The sequence below is a fragment of the Clupea harengus genome, chromosome 1 (assembly GCF_900700415.2).
Source record: "Clupea harengus chromosome 1, Ch_v2.0.2, whole genome shotgun sequence".
NCBI lineage: Eukaryota > Metazoa > Chordata > Actinopteri > Clupeiformes > Clupeidae > Clupea > Clupea harengus.
The window spans coordinates 380,342-399,698 of NC_045152.1; the positions used below are offsets into that span (position 1 = coordinate 380,342).

At 42.9% G+C, this 19,357-nt stretch overlaps 1 protein-coding gene across 1 annotated transcript; it reads left to right on the forward strand.

Annotated features, from left to right (window-relative positions):
- The first annotated feature begins 693 nt into the window (after window positions 1-693).
- Window positions 694-18,637, forward strand: ppp1caa (protein phosphatase 1, catalytic subunit, alpha isozyme a). Its single transcript, XM_031587532.2, has 7 exons — window positions 694-1,215; window positions 12,598-12,729; window positions 13,469-13,699; window positions 14,684-14,788; window positions 15,005-15,228; window positions 16,058-16,192; window positions 16,482-18,637. The coding sequence occupies exons 1-7, from the start codon at window positions 1,161-1,163 to the stop codon at window positions 16,596-16,598; spliced, it is 999 nt and encodes a 332-aa protein (XP_031443392.1). The 5' UTR covers window positions 694-1,160; the 3' UTR covers window positions 16,599-18,637.
- The last annotated feature ends 720 nt before the right edge of the window (window positions 18,638-19,357 follow it).

Genomic DNA, 19,357 nt, shown 5'->3' on the forward strand with positions numbered 1-19,357 from the left:
GATGGAAATTCTAAAAGAGGCCACATAGAAATAAAGCACATCTAATATCAATGTTTAAAAAGCAGTCCTATTTCCAAAAGGATGGATTTAGGTTTGATGTGAATGATTACGAACATGCAAGGTTAAGGCCTGAGTGGGATGAAAAATATAATGCCGTTTATAGATCTCAACTCTTGAGGGCGCCCTTTGGTCTTCTTTGGAAGTCTTGTACTGCATGGCCTACATTTCCTGTCAGGGAGCACTATTTACGTTCAGATAGGGGGACTCTTCCTATTTTTTTTAAACTTTCTGTAGCCATTGTCTGTTGGCATGCTAGTTTGGAGTTGTGTCTGTATCCTGTTGATGACACTGATCTGAGCTAGTTATGTGTGCCGGGGATTCAATGGACCTACAACTTTTCATAAAATAACATAACATAAAACGAAAAGTAACCTCAGTTATGGACTAGTGGCATAATCAATGTTCTCAAAGAGAGTGCAATGCTTCGATAAAAGCTACCGCAGTATTTTTTGATTACCTCGAATCGCCTCATCCCCTTTCAAATCTATTACGTCACTTTACACACAGCTTTGGGGTGGGACTTCAACGCGATAGAGACGTGAAATTGGACCAATGACAATCTGCTACCTCGATTTGAAATATTTGTGAAACCCAATCATTGTGCAGAAAAGCTAGAGAACGTAGAATGTACCTTCCCCCTTTAGCTATCTCTGAGTAATACGGCCTTTTTAAAGTTCCGAAGGGGAAAGGGGAAGGGAGACCTGAAAGAGAAGAAAAGGATAGGAACTTTAGGGGACAGGTCTCTGGTCCATAAAAACGGAAGAAATCAGTCGAATGGAAAATATTTGTTGAACATATATATATATTTTTGTATTTTATGAAGATATATATTATAGGGTGTATATCGATTATACGGGTAGCTAACTGCTAGCCATCAAGCTATTTTGGCGTGCTAGCTGCGAACAGACCGACAGCAAGGCAGCTAGCATAATAACCAAACGACAAAGGAAATAAAGCCAGCAAACTAGACTTAAACGAAAATATCCTTTTGTATCTTTCGCCCGCTGTGGGTTGGGGCCTTAGCTACTTTTGACTAACCTGCGAAATTCTACCAAGCGAAAAGCCTGACTGCCTGAAAAAATCTTCAAAAATTAATTAAAATGGCGGAGCCGGACAAATTAAACATCGACTCCATAATACAGCGTCTTCTGGAAGGTGAGGAATGAAGTAGCTTGAATGCTCTTTCTTTCATTGCACTTAAATGGGTTTTAGAATAGAAAATGTAATGAGTAGTATTGTTTGTTATTAGTTGTACATGCCACAATTTAACAAAATATGAATCATTTGTTTTTCGGGTAACACTAGTTTTCTTTCGGGAGGATGCTAGCTAGATGGCTACCAGGATAAATGCACTTAGCTTAGGGTAGATAGCTAGCTAGCCTAGCATGTCTAGCTTAACCCTATCAATCAGAGAGCTAGCTAACATTAAGTTTAAATAAGACCATATGTAAAACAACTCAGTAACCTAACGCATACATATGGTTAATCTTTTGACGATAAATAATTTGGTTACTGATTATACTGACCAACTCCCACGTCTCAGCAAGCTAGCTAAATGTATTAGCTAGCTAGCTAGCGTAACTGGCAAAGACTAGGTAGATGATAGCACGGAAACTAACGTTCGCTGCTGTTTCTGATGCAACGCGAACAGTAAGCCCCTTAACTATACAACAGGCTTGCTAGTTGGGTTAGTTGGGTAATATGGCTAAGAGTTTTGGAGCTCGCTAGCTAACATTGCGTTAGCAAAGTCACCTTGTGTGGCATCAGGTGACAAGATGTTAACTTGTGGAGTAGGAACAACAGACCTCTTGTTTTGACTTAAAACACCTAGCTAACAACTACCCTCCTTGACTTGAATTTTGCCAATGTCTTTTGATACCATCATTTTAGTGCCTACATTACTTTTCAAGCCAAGTCAAGCGAACAGATGCCCTCTTGGCAATCAGACTAAGGGTAAATGTACCCTGATGGCACTAGCTATTAAAGTATCGAACTTCTAGCTCTCTAATCAAAGATGTATATGGGAAATCCAGTTTAGTAACAGGTCAGAACTCGAGACTTAAGTGAAGATTACAACTAGTCTCATCCTTCTAATGTTCAAGATTGAAGCATTTACTGACATTTTAAAATACTTGCAGTAGTATCTTTAGGTTAATGAATACACGGTGCCAATAATTCGATCTACATCTATTTAGATTAGATTTGGCTCTTGTGTCTCTTTGTTAATATTTGGTTTCTGTCAAGGAAGATGACTTAGACACAGTGACTTAATAATCCATGTGTGTTTGTATGCAACACATTTTGGGATACTGTTATGGTATTAATGCAAGGGTTTCTGTTCATGCTAGATGCCCTCCTATTTGTATCTTGGTATGGGATCCTTTCCTGTTTTTTTTTTTTTTTTTGGGTTAACTACCATTAAAACCGCGAACACAGGTTAGGATCGTGTTATGGTATTAATGCAAAGGTTTCGGTTAGTGTTAGGTGCTGTTCTATGTGTATCTAGGAGTGGGGTCTTATCATATTGTGTTTTTGTTGGCTCTACCATTAAAATCTCTCAATCCACATAACACCATCAGATTTTTCTCAAGTGAAAATGTTGTTGGATATCAACTTCGTGAATTTGCAGGGCTTATAAATCAATGGTTTGGTTTTCGGAATGTGAAGTAGATAGCCGTACATTTTTTGCAAGTGTACAATACTCCTGGGATATAGAATAAATTGGAATTTTTTTATTACAATCTTCTGCTACGATCAGCTTTCACTCATTCTCGTTTTGTTACAGAGGTTGTAGCTTCTTGGGAAGCCTCAAGGCCGAAATATATTTCTACGACTCCGTTACTCCATGGTCACACAGTTGCCTCGACGGACTCGTTTTCATTTATGGTTTTTTGCTTAGATCTTTTTAAAGTTTCCGAGAAATAGACACTGTGCAATGTAAAAATCCCATTTTTGTAACTGAAAAATCGAATGGCACATCCAAACGCACCGTGCTCAGAACAATACACAAAATCCACCTCCTTTGCTATAGCATAGATGTAAATCACAAGTATCCCAAACACCTCCACATCTCTTTTTGACCTCTGCGACTTTTTAGTGTAATCAGAGAGAAAACTCGGAATACCATTTAGCTGTTAAAGGAACATGCAGAATACAGGTTTTGAAGGAACTCGCCAACTCTCCTACTACTTATTAGTCCGTAGTTATTATAACAGTTATTATTATATAACTGTTAATTTTGTAGATGAGAAAATAATGGCACTTACCCTGCCAGTTGTCCCTTTTTCAGTAAACAGTGTAGTGCAAGGTGATTTGATATCACTTTAAGCAAGTGGTAAGGATATTTATATAACAGCCTGTTTTGGCAGAAATGGAATGAGATGCGACGGTTATGCCTCCCAACAACCTCAATAACCTCCTCTTGATCAAAACTGCTTAACTGGCATGTTTGTGGTGCCAAACATGCCAGTTGCGGATTTGATCAAAAGAGGAAGTTATTGAGGGTTATTGATATCAATCACCTTGCACTACACCGTTTACTGCCAACTGAGGAAGGCTGGGCGATATCTACCTTGCCCACCTGTGCCCGTGTCTCCCAAAATACATTTGTGGTGTTCTCTATTTTGCCCTGGATGGCACTGATCAAGGAAGTTGAAGTTGCTTCTGATCACTGATATTTTGAATCTGTAAGTGTCTAACGTCTTGATAAAACTAATGAAAACCCGCGTTCAAATATTGAGGCTGTCTAGCTAGCTAACAGTGTTTCGTACACTATCGACTGACCGCCGTGCTGCCACCATCAGGTGAAGAGTATTGTATTGCAGACTTTAGTGCAAACCCATATGCGTTTTATGAGCAAGCCCATGGGCCATTTATACAATGTACTTTTCTGGGGGCCACATTGGATGTCGGGGCCGAACTTCAGGCATGCCTGACCCAACTGAGATGTATTTTCAGAGGTGGTGTTCACTAGTTGCACACTAATTGGGATCACAGCTTCCCTTTCCATTTACAGAAGTGAGCAGTATCATAATAATATCGTAGTTACACAGTTTCAGATAAATGTCATTGGATCCCATGGGGTTTTTGTAATAGAGAATGATATTAGTGAGTCACTAGATCACCGCAGTGGAATACTAAAGTGACTTCATTAGTCAAACTCCTCAAACCCAAAGAGTTTGACTTATGCTGCGACCGATTTTCGATCGCTTGCTCAGGTTTGCACGACTGTCCATGTTACCTGTAACAAGATCGGTTAAGAAGTTGTGTCAGTAATGGCAACCATGTTGTCACTGTTGGACTTCAAATGAAAATGCATCTTGTGAATTGGCTGTCCAAAACTTTGAACAGACAAACTCTTTTGCATTGAGAGTCTCAAGATTATAATCCTTAACTCTAAAACACCTCATCATTGTTTGTGTTAATGTGAAATGTTTAGCCTAATATTAGGGACCAGTTGATTGGATTACCAAAACCGCTTGGGCCTGTTGCTGGCAGAAAAGAAAAGAGGTTGCACGATGCCTGACAGAGAATCTCCCTCTGCAAAGAAGTTAGAGGAATGGGCCTGTTCGCTGAGCAGTGCTTTTGGGTTCAGGGTTGTGCTAAATTTAAATTTAGGCCATGCAGGAGGAGGCAGATGACTGATGGGATGGCTTGGAACAAGACAATAACTAATTCATTACAATCTGCATCAAATACAATGTCCCATTCTATTTGATATATGTCACAACAAACTGTTCCAGAGGTCTGGTATGTGGTCCTGTGTTTGTATAAAATAGGGTTTAAGACCACGCAGAGCAGTTTTGTCATGTCCTGGACATGAGATTTAAGCACTGGGTTTGGCCATAAACACCCGGTTCATAATGTGTGTTCAATCCCTGTAGCATGCCCTGATGGTAGACTTCTGATACATGCCTAGGCCAACTGGCTATGGCTGTTGGTCTGTTTGACTGCTGTATGCTGTAAGCTAACTCGGGGGTGTGCAGGTAGTTCAGAGTGATAAGAAGCAGCTTGTTCTGCCTCAAGCATTTGACTGCACCCTCTTCCTTGGACATTGCCTCATCACTGTTTTTTTTCTTTTTTTTTTTCCTATTGCACTTTAGCATAGGGCTGAACGATTAATTGCATTTGCGATTTAATCGCGATATGGTAGAACGTGATTTTCTAACCGCAACGTTCGCGATTAAAAATCGTGGTCTAAAAAAAAAAAAAAAAATAGATGGTACATTTTGCACACAGTATTTCAAAAGTGCATGCCTAGTGTTTATACTTAAAATGACTTTTTTTAATTACTTAAATGCACAGTGGCAAAGCCACCGATTTGTTGTTCTTGTTTCTGTAATGAGCAGTTAAATAAAAATGTAAAATATGGGAAAGAGTATTTTACACTAAATGTATCTAATATTGTGTTGGTCATATTTAAATAATTCATTACGTTTAGTTGGGGAAAAAAGAGGATAAAAAAAAAAAATCGCATATTAAATCGCAATCGCAATATTTTGGTAAAAAAAAATCGCAATTACATTATTTTCCCAAATGGTTGAGCCCTACTTTAGCATGCCATGGCCTGGTGACGGTTTCCATGGTTTCTTTTCCAAAGGCAGTCTTCGAACAGGCAATGTGGAATGCAAATCTGTGTCTGTGGGCCAGACAGCCCGGTAGAAACAGAGCAAGCAGGTAATGATGTTTGATCCGCATGACAAGTGTGTGTTGCGTAAGACGAGCGCTCAGGAGCGGTTTGATGCCCTTTCTAGCCCTCTCCCGGAAAACTGCATGCCATTCATTCTGTGGTTGGAGAGGCTATGTTTGTGGCTTTCCCAAAGGCTATGTATGCCCTTGTTGGTTAGAATTTAATGTGTTAAGTGGCTTTCTAGTTTTGGCTTAATTGCCATGAAGAAGAAACTAAAGGGGCCTTTACCTAACTGGATGGCCCTACTTATTGAGAAGTGCAGCTATGAAAGATTAATGGTAAGTGTTTCCCTTAAATTCCCCTAGCTAGTGTGACAACCTGTCGTCATGGTTCCTCTGCACCTACTGCAATTGAGCTATTTAAAAACCCAGAGCTGAAGGCAAGAGAGGGCCGAGAGATAAAAATCAGACCTGGAACCATTGTGTTGTCTCAACAGGTGTCTGTGTCAGATAGTTCCCCCTCTCGCTCTCCCCCCCCCCCCCCCCCCCCACACACACACACACTTTTTTAACCTCTGCAGTTTGACTTGGATGGTTGCTGCTGTTGTCAGTGTGAATGTTTTGTATACAGTTTCACATGCAGGGTTCTGTCCCTGGTCGTTCAGATGGATTAGCGGCTGTTGGGGTCTGGGCCTGACGGGCAAGGGAATTAATGTGGTTGTTATTTGATACGGTTCTATACGAATAAGCATTTCTGCACAAACCAATAACATTGTTGTCTGAAGCCTTAAAACACATGAGCTTGAGTATGGTGGATGTTAAGACCATGACCCAATTTCATCAGCCAATTTCCCAGGCTAGAAACAAAAGTGATGCAAGCTAGTTTATGTATCGTCAACAAGAGGTACATTATATTGTATCCCTTATTTATATTAAACGGGCTCCCAGCTCAGGAAGCTAGTCTTCTGTAGATTGTTAACTAATGTAATAATAATGAATGTAATACACAGCTAGAAATTATAGTCAAACGTACCATGTTCATTTTGTCGTGTAATTCTGGTGGTGGTCACTGACATTTTAAGAACTTCAAAATTCCACAACCTCTGTCTTCTACTATCGTTGTTAACTGGGATGATATTGAAGTGAATGGATGACTGACTGAAGGCTTTCGGTTTACAGGCAAACCACCTGCTGCCATTTTACACGTCTCCTAAAATTGTGAACTGTGGTGAGTTTAGGTGCCGATGTTCTGAAGTATTGGGTGGGGAGTGCTGCACCAGCACCCTCTCGCAACACTCACAAACAACTGACATGACGTAACAATTCCAGTTAACTGTCTAAACGGAAATTACACATGCATGCACTTGGAGAAGGCTGCCTGTTTTGAGATTGAACAGTCTCTCTAGTTGTTGCGTTCATTAAGCTGCCATCCTCTGCCAATGTGTGTTGTGTTTATTTGCCTTTGGCTGCTCTGCAAAAACACTTTGTATGGCACGGCAAACCCAGACAAGGGCCATGAAGTGTCCCATCCCATGTGGGACAAAATAAACAGGCTTAATAATGATGGTATTTATATCCCCTTATGTAATCATGGCGACCTTTTTTTTTCCACTCCTGTCCTTTGTTTTTCAGTGCGTCTCGGAGCACGTGCCAAGGTTCCTCTGAAGGTGCCATCTGTCATAAATATAGTGTCTCCGATGTAGATTGATCAACTACAGGCTAATACAAACCCCTAGCAGAAATGAACCGAAGGAAGTGAAGTTGGTTTGTATCCATTTAAAGACACCGCTAGTTTCTCAGCAGTCGGTGAGGGAAATATCTGAGTTCTGTTTTTTTTTATGGATTGGTGCTTCCATTGGAAAATGCATATTATGAAAAGTGTTTTCTTTAGTTTCTGATCAGTATGACGTGCCGAGTAACGGCACTCTTTAAATCGTATCTGATCCGAAATTGCGGCCCGCAAATCACAATAGACCTCATGCATATGTGATTTTAATGTGCATGCAGGCCCCTTGTGTTATGCTTTTTGTTTTTTTTTCTTTGAGAGAGAGAGGGAGGGGTATTTTTGTTGTCATCGTTCCAACCCTTCTGCCTCCTTGCGTTTCTCAGGTTTCTTCTTGGTTGAACTCTCAGAGGCAGATCATTCTCACTGACTAGTCTGTGTCGTTGGGGGATCAGTTCTGATGAGAGAGGCAGATCATTCTCACTGACTAGTCCGTGTCGTTGGGGGATCAGTTCTGATGAGGCATAAACCAGGCTTAAGGCATTGAAGGTGGATTCGGCGTGTAGCTTTGCCACTGTGACTTTGTCCCTCTTCTGAAGAAAGTACACACCAGATGATGGGGCCCTTTGGGTTTAAAGCGCTTCAGGAGTGATCCACTTCTCACCCAGCATCCAGGCCAGCTGCAGGCGCATCCAACGCCAGACCAAACAAATGGATTTATACCGCCGCTCATTTACGCTTCCTGGCTGGCAAGTGCTGCATGGCAGTCTGATAATATAAATGAAAGCTTTGATTCCTAAGAAGCACTCCAAGCTATGCACCAATGCAAACAGGAACATAAGCGGGGCAACCGAATGTAGGTCCTTGCTATGGTTGCTTCTCAAAATGATCTGGTGTCCTGAGTCTTTGATGAAGACACTGGGCCTTTGTGAAGGCTTTAGACATGGCTGGAGTGTTGCATGGCTACTCAACTGAAGCCTGTACTACACAGTCCATATGTGAGTGTTGCATGGCTACTCAACTGAAGCCTGTACTACACAGTCCATATGTGAGTGTTGCATGGCTACTCAACTGAAGCCTGTACTACACAGTCCATATGCGAGTGCCCACAGGATAGGGTTTAGGCAGAGCTATTACATCACTAAGCCTCTGCAAGCCTTGAGCATGATAATCATGAGCTGGGTCTGGGTGTTCCTGGGTAGTTGTTGTTCATCTTCCCTTGTAACGTAATGCTAATGCGGGGCTAATTCTCAAAGGATTTTTCCATCAGATATTAGTCCCACAAAAAAAAATGTTGTGCCAGAAGCCTCTTTTACCCTGCATTTTAAAAATGTTCCAGAAAATATTGTAGCTGTTAAATCTAAAGTCTGAAAGTGACAGTTGGTTCTTGTTGCCTGAAGTCTTATTTTTAGCAGGCAAAAATCTGGACACAATCCTTGCAGTTGTTTTGTTTCTGTTCTGCAAGAATGCTTCAGCGTAGTTACTAGCACTCAAGAAAGGCCTAGTAAACCACACAGTAAACTGCAAGTAGTTTGTCAAAGCGTCAGAAACCAGTTCCAGCTCCAGAAAAGCAGCTACCTCAAGGTGACAAATTCATACATTGCAGTTAACCCTGTGCATTCATCTGCTTTGATTATTTGAACATTAGACTAGTCCTTGTGTGACTCAAAACACACACACACACACACACACACACCACCAACAATCTGCAGACAGCTCTGCTGGTGAGGTGCAGGTTTGTGGTGATCGGGCCTTGGCGCGATTACCCCTGTGTTTACGCATGTGACATCACTGGCTTAGTACCTGACAAAGCAGGCAGGGAGTGGCACACATGGTTAGCCTTGTGACCACTGTCTGAAGGGCAAGGAAAACCAATTAAGAGGGGTCACAGTGTGACACATCATTAAGGATTACCCTCAGCACCCTGACCAACAGGGAATCGGATGTTTCAGTTGGGGTTGCTACTCGTGTGTGAGGTGCGTGCGATTTGTTGAGAAAAAGACCCTTTCATGGCATGTCAAGTGCAACCTTTTTTTGATCGTCTAGCCCTTCACTGTTTGTTTGTGTGTTTTCTCAGGAAATCTTTTGAGTACAACTCTCTCACCACCCTCCCTCTCTACTAAGCTCACTGTTGCTTATTGGCCCCAGTGGCTAAGTTTAGAGTAAGCGCTGTCAGGGCTTTAGTCGGCTTTAATCCTGGTTTAAAGTGACAAGCAACGCAGTCCTATTAATACTCACTTTCCCCCACGCTCAGCTCAAGGGCTTCCGCCGACCAGGGGCCTCCTGCACACTCGCTCGCCGGGCCCCAAGAACACAGACCTGTTCAGGTCACTCCCCATGTCCTCAAACCAACAAAGTTAACCCAAACGCCATCTCAGAGCTGGTGTAGATGTTGAGACTGGTGGTTGTGGTGTTAACATTCAGACAGTCTTGCATATTGTAGTGTTGATCTGTTCTCATGTCCTGGTGTTACGAGTGGTGTTTGGGTCCGTCAGAGGTGCCTCTGACTGGTGTGTTTTTAAAAAGATTAAGTGTGCAGTTTGTTCTGGTAGGGTAGTCCATTTTGTAGACGATTTGGTAATAAAAAAAGCGTTCAGGCTTAAAGGTTGTTTTTGTTACATTGCTGAGTGCTGTCATGGTACCTTGTGTTTCACAGTGCACAGTAAGTACAGACACAAAACCAGAAGCTTATGCAAATTCACTTTTTCTTTTTCAACCACGAAGAAACAGGGAACACTATGAAATGGTCCAAACCGTAATAATTTGTCATGCTGATGAGATATGTATGAAATGCAGGCAGTTCTCTAAAAAGAGAGCAGCTGCGTGGGATATTTCTGCTCAGATTCTGCACCGACTTGTCATTGACCCACAACGCACGTCAGTGCCACGCAAGCTCCCCTCTGTCCCTCTCTCTTCCTCTCTCTCTCCCCTATTTCCCCTTTTCTCTGCGCTGCATGTTTTTACTCTGCTACGCCCATAGACTCCAACCCTCATCTGTTTTCAGTCTGTTGTGTGGCAGCGTGACTCTCCCCTCCACCCTGCTGCTCTGTGTCCTGTTTTGGCCCAGGGCAGGGAGTACAGTTGAATAGGCCATGTTTGAGGATTGCTGTTGATACCAGTGTTTTGAGGGAACAGAGTACCTGGACCACACACACACACACACACACACTCACGCACACCGCAGAGTGGCACAGGAAACAAGTGTGCTCTAATGTGATTCCCTGACTGTGTGTGTCTGCTATGAATAATCCGGCCAGGTAGGACTGGAAGGACAGCAGAGAGCGGGCCAAGGCCACTTGTAATACTGCACAAGTCACCATATCCCTGCAATGTGTGTCCAGAGCAAAGGTTTGAGGGCCAACATGTTTTAAGCCGTGATATGCAAAATGATTAGCCTATACTTGTGACACATGGGATTGGTGGACATAATTCAATGAAAGCGTTGACCTTGACCAGATGAAGTCTTTGTTGTTTGTTGTTCATCTTTGATGCAGCATGTAGATGCTGAAGGGAATCGATTGCGTGATGTAGGCTAACATGCCTTGCCCTTGTTGGCTGAGATCAGGGGATGGGGAGGGTAGTGGAATGTGCCACTGACCAAGAACCAGTGGAACAGCGTTTGAAAATGTTCTGGATATGTGCATTTTAATTCACTGTTCATAAACTATTGAAGCCGCCTTATGACTGGAAAATCCAATAGTAGGTCTTTGAAGTGTCTGAAAATCGACAATAGGCCCTGCCCACTTGGAAAGTAATTAATGAGGTCATCAGACCAATGGCATTTTACACTCTGTCCCATTTATAGGAAATAACAGAATGGAATGTAAACAAGAAAGTAAACAGTTTTTCTGCATGATGAATATGGTTGTTCTGTGTTGGCTGAACGTGTCCACCAAGGAAGGAGAAACATGATTTGAGTCACATTGCTGAAATACGATCCAAGAAAATGGCCAGATTGAGTGCGGAGGAGACATGTTCTCATCTGGTGTCCTCATTGCGTATATGCAACATGCCATTCCGTATATTAGCCTGTTGCTAATCTCAGAGTATCACAGGGACTCGGGGGAGTGTGTGTGTGCCTGACCTATATTATTCTTGTGATGGAGGCTGAGTGCACACGGCAGGAAATCATACATTCATTTAGGTTTTTAACATCCATCTTGTGGCGGTCGCTTCTATTAAGCTTCCGCTGTACAAGCCAGCCAACGCTCTACTGCAGTGTTGCCAACAAGCAAAGGGCGAGGGTTTTTTCTCTTTAGTTGCTTGCACATGCCTTGCATTTCTGTCGCATGCTCTCTCTCTCCCTCCCTTTCTCTCTGACCTCCATCTCTCTCCTTCTCAAGTCTTACCCTTCAGCCTCCTCTAGGTCATTAGCCATTTTAAAATCTCTCTCTCTCTTCTCTTGACTGTGGCTCAGCAGCTCCACATTGTGGCCTTACTCTCTCCATCTCACTTGCTCGCTCGCTCGCTCGCTCACTGTCCCTGGTACACACTCGCTTGCTCGCTGGTACACACCCATTATCAGCTGTGTTCCCCCTCTCAGCCCTCTTCTGTCATTTCATGAAAAACTTGCCCTCTTTTCTCTCTCCCTCATTCGCTCGCTCGCTCGTTCCGTCTGCCTCATTGCAGTGGCTCTGTTGTAGTTACATCACCACTCAGGCTTTGCGTCTCACGTGCTCTTGGTGCAGCGTGTGTGTGTGTGTGTGTGTGTGTGTGTGTGTGTGTGTGTGTTCATGCCTCAATGTGTGGCATGTGGGTGTGTCTGGCCCCATGTTTGGCACAGGGTCTTGTTTTGTGTAATATATGGTCTCTACTGAGGGAGATGCATATCCTGCAAACAGACAGATGAAGACACACACACACACACACACACGTACGCACACACACAGATCAAAGTGTACCCTCATAATTGTCCTTTCACTGAGGCCTCAGTGTTCCTTTGTGTCTGTAAATGGGATTTAGCCCTGAGACCTGCTTTGAAGTGCTACTCAGGCGAAGTCCATTTTGATGCACTGCCATTCTTTTTGGCTAACATACTTTGAGATTTTGAAACATTTTTGTCATTAATTGATGTTTGTGATGTGTTGGTTCAGTATTCTCTATATATTTGTGTGTGTGTGTGTGTGTGTGTGTGGAGGGGGGGCCTTTGTCTGATCTCTCTAAATCCTCCTCGTCTGTCTCTCCAGTGAAGGGCTCTCGGCCAGGCAAGAATGTGCAGCTGACAGAGAACGAGATCCGTGGCCTCTGCCTCAAGTCCCGGGAAATCTTCCTCAGCCAGCCAATCCTGCTGGAGCTCGAGGCGCCACTCAAGATCTGCGGTGAGTCCTATTGGCTGCATGAGCGCCATAAGCAGCACCTGTGGGGGCCTGTTTCGTTTTTTGTTGTTTTTGTTTGTTTGTTTGTTTTTGGTGTCTGTGTGCCTGAATAGTGTGTGTGCACAGCAGTGAATCTTCCCAAGCCGAGGTCATAGGGCTTGTCATAGGCTGATAAGAGTATCTGCTGGTGCCATGGCAATTGTTGCTGTGGCAGCATCTGTCCTGTAGACCACTATCGGTTGTCATAGAACCCTTATCAAGAGCCACACCTATGAAAGTACTATTTGTCCTCATGTCCGTTGATCACTAGCTAGGTCCAACAGCTCCTAAGCCCCTTCTGCATGTTATTCATTTGTAAGATCCATTGTAAAAGTGGACATTGGTCATTAGCCTCTGAATATTTGTGTGTGTGTGTGTGTGTGTGTGTGTGTGTGTGTGTGTGTGTGTGTGTGTGTGTGTGTGTGTGTGTACCTGCGCCACTCCACAGCCAGTGTGTACACCCTCAGTGTCAGCTTAACTAGGTCACCTCCTTTTAGCTGGCTTCACTTTTTGGATGTTAGATTTGAACCCCACCCCCACCCCCACCCCACCCCCACCCCCACCGTCCCTCAGCTTGCATGTGTTTTGAAGACATTTCATGGTGTGTGTGTGTGTGTGTGTGTGTGTGTGTGTGTGTGTGTGTGTGTGTGTGTGTGTGTGTGTGTGTGTGTGTGTGTGTGTGTGTGTGTGTGTGTGTGTGCAGGTGATGTACACGGCCAGTACTACGACCTGCTGCGGCTCTTTGAGTACGGTGGCTTTCCTCCCGAGAGCAACTACCTGTTCCTGGGCGACTACGTGGACAGAGGCAAGCAGTCCTTGGAGACCATATGTCTGCTGCTGGCCTACAAGGTGAAATACCCCGAGAACTTCTTCCTGCTGCGCGGCAACCACGAGTGCGCCTCCATCAACCGCATCTATGGCTTCTACGACGAGTGTGAGTAGCCCATGCCTGTTGCCACACACTCTTTTACTCTCAAACACGCAACAAACACACCCAAAGATCATTTTCTGCAACAGGATTGAGTTGTGTGACAGAATAGAATGCATCAGATCTCAAAGATGAAGCTTATTTAGATATGTTTGAGCCTTTGGCGGGCGGATAATTTTGGATTTGGATATTTTGCTAATTGGATATCTGTGCTCTTGTGCCCCCCCCAGCCTCCACAGTTTAGCTTGACACAATGAACGAAGCAAAGCTGATATATTGTCTTTCTTCAGGAAATGCACGTACGCATGTAGTCATGTCATGCACAGAGCGTGAACAAACGGTGTTTACTAATTCATGTAAAGCTCTTTTTAGACATAAAGCACAACTTGTAAAAGTCTTGTGGCTATAAAACCATAACTAAGTCATAGGCTCAGATCTGAAGGTTAAATCTCCTACTGACTAAAACGCACCAAATATTGATTGGTGAGTGGATGGAGAGGAAGCTCTACAGCAAACCCACATGCAAAACAAACTCTTTTATGGAAACGACAATGCAGGCCTAATCCTATTTATGCCAGGAACATGCAGGCACATGTACTCAAAACACACACACACATCGGCCCACAGAATCAGGGCCTAATCCTATTGATGGCCACATATTGGTGCCCGCTTGTGTATGTGGCCTCTGTGTCGTATGAGGTAACAAGGTGTTGAGCCAGCACCTTTTTATTTCAAGTGCATTTAACGTGTGGTGAAAGGTCTCAATAACAGAGCAGACATGTAGACATTTTAAAGACACACACTCCAACTTCCTGTTTGACCACAAAATGGCCACCATGCTGTGTGCACATAGAACAGACCGCCCCCCCCCCCCCCTCTCGAAGTATGTCTGCTACAGTGTGCAGGAAATCCACACAACAGATTTGGTTTAGTCTCGTATGCACTGAGCTGTTCATCTAATGCTGCTGTTTGTGTGCTTTGCTCCTGTAGGCAAGAGGCGGTATAATATCAAACTTTGGAAGACCTTCACAGACTGCTTCAACTGTTTACCTGTTGCTGCCATTGTAGACGAGAAGATCTTCTGTTGCCATGGCGGTAAGTGCGTTTAAGTTACATCGCAAAATCAGTGGGTTTGTGCGAAGCAGTCAAACTATGCTCTGCATGTGGACCGTTCCATTGCATGTGTTTCGGCTTACATTGTGTCTGTGGTGTGGTCTTGAGCGTTTTGTGCCCAGTTAAAAGTTGTGCCCTGAGTGTGTGGTGGTGTGTGATCTAACTCCTGAGTGTGTTTGTGTGTTCCCCTATCTGCAGGACTCTCTCCTGACCTGCAGTCTATGGAGCAGATTCGTCGTGTGATGCGTCCCACAGACGTGCCCGACCAGGGTCTTCTGTGCGATCTGCTGTGGGCCGACCCCGACAAGGATGTGTTGGGCTGGGGAGAGAATGACCGTGGCGTCTCCTTCACGTTTGGTGCAGACGTGGTGGCCAAGTTCCTGCACAAACACGACATGGACCTTATATGCAGGGCGCATCAGGTCAGCACTGGGGCTGGAAGAGATGTGAAGGGGGCATTCTTATTGCCAACGATTTGTTCTGTCAAACATGGAATAGGAAGTTGGTTAACCAATGGGGGCATTAATGACTAGTTTTATTCTGTAGTGGCCATTTCGTGACCGTTTAAATTATAGGTATTAGAGATCTTTTTGTGCTCCTAATCGTTGAGGTCCTGGCAAAGTATTACGTTTTGGACACGGAAGGAGTCAAACAGGCGTGAGCAATGGTCTTCCAATTCAGTTGGTTGAACTATAGTTGTATTCAGAATATCCACTTACTCACTGTGGCCTGTGTAGAAAAGTCTGAGTTCACTATGTGGGGAATCGTATGTCAAAACAACGGCAGATTTCTGACACTACATTCCAAAACATTCTATTTTGGTAGCTTTGCAACCTAGTAATGCTAACGTGGCACAGCTAAACGACTTACTTTGGTAAAAAGAATAATATTGTGATATTTAGCTAAACTGCAGACCATATTTGCCATGTTCTTCAAAAGTTTAATGTGGCTTTCATTTCATAACTCACTCAACAAGATTGTTTTCTTGTTTTCCTTTTCTTGTGTTCCTACTGTACACAAATTAAGCCTATAGAAAATATAATAAAAAGTAACATTAAATGGTGAATGACATGTAATCTTCCGAATGTCTTCAGTCTGTTGACCTTGCAATGAATTGTGGTATACTGGAGATATACCACACTTCAATTTGTGGCACGTGTAAGTCTTTTTTTTGTAGTGCACAGAACACTGCTGAATTCTCATTCCTAATCTTTGTGTCTCTCTCTCTCTCTCTCTCTCTCTCTCTCTCAGGTGGTAGAAGACGGCTATGAGTTCTTTGCCAAGAGACAGCTTGTCACTCTTTTCTCGGCGCCCAACTATTGTGGAGAGTTTGACAATGCTGGAGCCATGATGAGTGTGGATGAGACACTCATGTGCTCCTTCCAGGTGAGCTCAACACCATGCAAACATACTTTTACATGATTGGCTGCCATCTGTTGATTATTATTCCAGTTCAGTGCTACTGTTCTGTACTCTTAAAGGAGCTATGCCATGTTTAAAGGAGAGTGCCTTCATTCATTTACAATTTGAGCCTAAATGTGTTGGTTGAGGCTCTCTAATTTAGAACTTAACTCTCTTAAGTCCTATAGCCTAGTATATTTCTGTCTGGTTGAAGATGATGTGGTTGCATACCTTTTGTGTGTTTGAAAGATCTGTCTGTGTGTCTGGTTTGCAGATTCTCAAACCTGCGGATAAGAAGCTGTATAGTTACGGTGGAGGAGGAGGTATGGGCTCAGGCCGCCCAGTGACCCCGCCACGAAATTCAGCCAAGGGTGCAAAAGCCAAGAAATAACACCCGCTGGATGTCCCCTCCCCCCCCCCCCGACATTTCCTTTCTTTCCCTCCTCCTCTTTCTCTACCTCCCGCCCATCTCTCCATCTCTCGCCCACATCACCAAACAGCAACATAAGCAAAACTTATACCCAGGGTTTTAGCCACCTCCCTTCTTTTCCTGTTTTCTTCTTTTTCTTTTAGTTTTTCTTTCATTTTTTGTAATTAATATCTTGTGATGTATGAGGGTGACGCTGTATGCGTGTGTTTCCGTATGTATGTGTGCGAGGTTTGTAAAATTCTTTGTGCTCGTCCTGCCTCCCTTTAACCCCCCCCCTAAAATGTGTCTCCCCCCTTAGTCCTCTTAGGGAGATGTCTGGTCTCAAAGGCAGCAGTGAGAATGCACACCCAGGCACAAAGGATGTGTTTTTGAAGTAGAAAAAGTCAAATGGGATGGGGTGGACAAAATGTGGAGACGGGAGCATAAGTATGGGTGGAGCCACTGCTATGTATGTCCAGGCTGTCGTGTGTATTAATGCTGAACACAAACCTTTTATCCTGTTGTCAGAGGGAGGACCAGCCTGTCTGTACTGTAACACATTTATACACATGCACACAATCTCTCAACCACTGATACCAGGATTCAACACGTGTAGACCGACTACAGGGGTCAGACAAAGGGGGTATTGGTCTCTGAAACCCAGTGATTTTTAACTCAATCATGGATGTGAAATTCTTATTTTTTTCTTTTTCTCAATGATAAATAAAGAGAACTGTTTATTTAAAAAAACAAAAAAAAAACAATGACGAAATGCCCCACTTTGCTTACTGCTTGTTCCTGGTCAAGTTCACCTTTGCACCTTTCTGATAATATTTGGACAAGTTTGTTGCTTTTTTTTGTGTTTGTTACCCTCCTCTCCTCTCTTCCCTTTTTGAATAACGAGTGCTGTTTCATTGGAGCCTCCAGATCCCTTCAGGGTTGAATAGCAGGGATCTTTTGATGAATAACAACCACTTCCTGCCTGTCTACCCCTGACTGTACCCCCACCAAAAAATCACTTTGGCCTTCTCTGAGTTTCATTACCTGGAACTGACTGTAAATACAAGGCCAGCCCCTCATCAGTTATGTCTTCATCAACAGACCTCCTTTTGATCCTTTCAATAGATCCCTCTCTTTTTTTTTGTCTTTATCTGCCTACCATCAATTCTCTTCTTTTTTTTTTTCCTTTAATTTTTTTCCTTAGTTGATTATTATTCCTGTCTGGGCTGCATACGTAGGTAATGACCCTTGTTAAAAATGGGTTTGGACATTCAAAACCACTTTCAATTTTTCTTTTTTTCACATTTTTATCAGGCTTTTCCATTTTAAGGCTTTGTTGACTGTCATCAGGAAGATGCTAAGTGTTTTTTAACTATCTGCTCGATCTCTGTCTGTTGGCAACTGAAGCCGAGCTGTAGGTCTTGCCACTTGGATGACTCCTCTGCTAGAGCAAGATACATGGTTAATCATGTTATCTGGTTGCAGACAGTTGATGTCTAGAGCACATGCTAGAGTAGCGCCCCCTGCTGCCACCACATAACACCCACACTTGATGACATCAGCTGTTCAGTGCTTTCTGTCTCTGATAGGAAATTAAGTGACCGCATTTGTGATTAATGTCCTTGGAGTACCTCAATATATTACTGAAGATGGCTGGAGTTCATTACCATTTTGTAATTTGGGAAAATATTGAAACAATTTCTAACGAATATGGGCTAAGGAATGGGAAATAGCTGTTTGAAAACTGCTTAGAGAAAATGTTTGCCAAAATGAATTGAAAGTGCAACCAACTACCCACCCCCTTTACGGCTCTTCAAGACGAGCAAATGACCATTATTTCTTGAGGTTGTAACTTCTTTTTTTTTTCCCAAATCATTTTAAGTTGAACTTGGCTTTGTGTTTTAATCAGGCACAGTTAGATCTCTGTCTGATCTGTCATGTAAACTGCAGACCTCCGCTCATCCAGACTACTTCCAAGTGTCATTGAATCAATTACATTAAAAATTGCATTTCTTATTCTATAAGGTATTTTTTGGGGTCATTGCATGTCTCAACCAAAGGGTAGGGCCAGAGAGGGCTGCTGCAAACTGGTGGCTGCGCAGGGCAACGGTACCTTAAGGTTTAAGATGCATGGCATGCCATACTGTATAGTTCTGGCAGTTTCTAACGAGAGAAAGGAAGATGATCATTTTTACTGGATAGTCTGCCATTTCATTTCTTAGATGACCTTTTCAGAATTCCCTCAATCTCACCCAGCAAATATGGTGTGAGATGACGAATATTGTTATTAATCATATTAATTAATAATCATTATTAGTATTAATATTACTCTGTGACCATTCTTCCAGTTATGGTTGTCCTAACATGACAGAAAATTAGGATATTTTATTAGATCATTGGTTTTTGTTTCTCTCACTATTTCAACCAATCAGGGACGTTTTTCCTCCATGCGCTGTTGCTTGGTAGAACACATACAATTCAAACAGTATACTAAGTCAATTAATAGGTTTATGAAACCACATGTTTCAAAGTATGCTATTTATTATTTAATGTTTTCCAATCATTCACAAATCCTGTCTCTGTTACCAGGTAGAAAATAAAAATAGTTTATTTGTAAAACCTGTGTGTGTCAATCCAGGCATACTTATCTCTTTAGATGTGAATCACAGAATGCACGCATGGGCATTCATATAAGAGTCACAGAAATAATTAGTAGTCGAGGGGGACAGTTATTAATAAGT

Bases quoted from the DNA above. Each gene is read 5' to 3' on its own strand.
- ppp1caa (XM_031587532.2), top strand. From the start codon at position 1,161: ATGGCGGAGCCGGACAAATTAAACATCGACTCCATAATACAGCGTCTT. The intron at 1,216-12,597 runs GTGAGGAATGAA...CTGTCTCTCCAG, and splicing joins AATACAGCGTCTTCTGGAAG to TGAAGGGCTCTCGGCCAGGC. The intron at 12,730-13,468 runs GTGAGTCCTATT...GTGTGTGTGCAG, and splicing joins GGCGCCACTCAAGATCTGCG to GTGATGTACACGGCCAGTAC.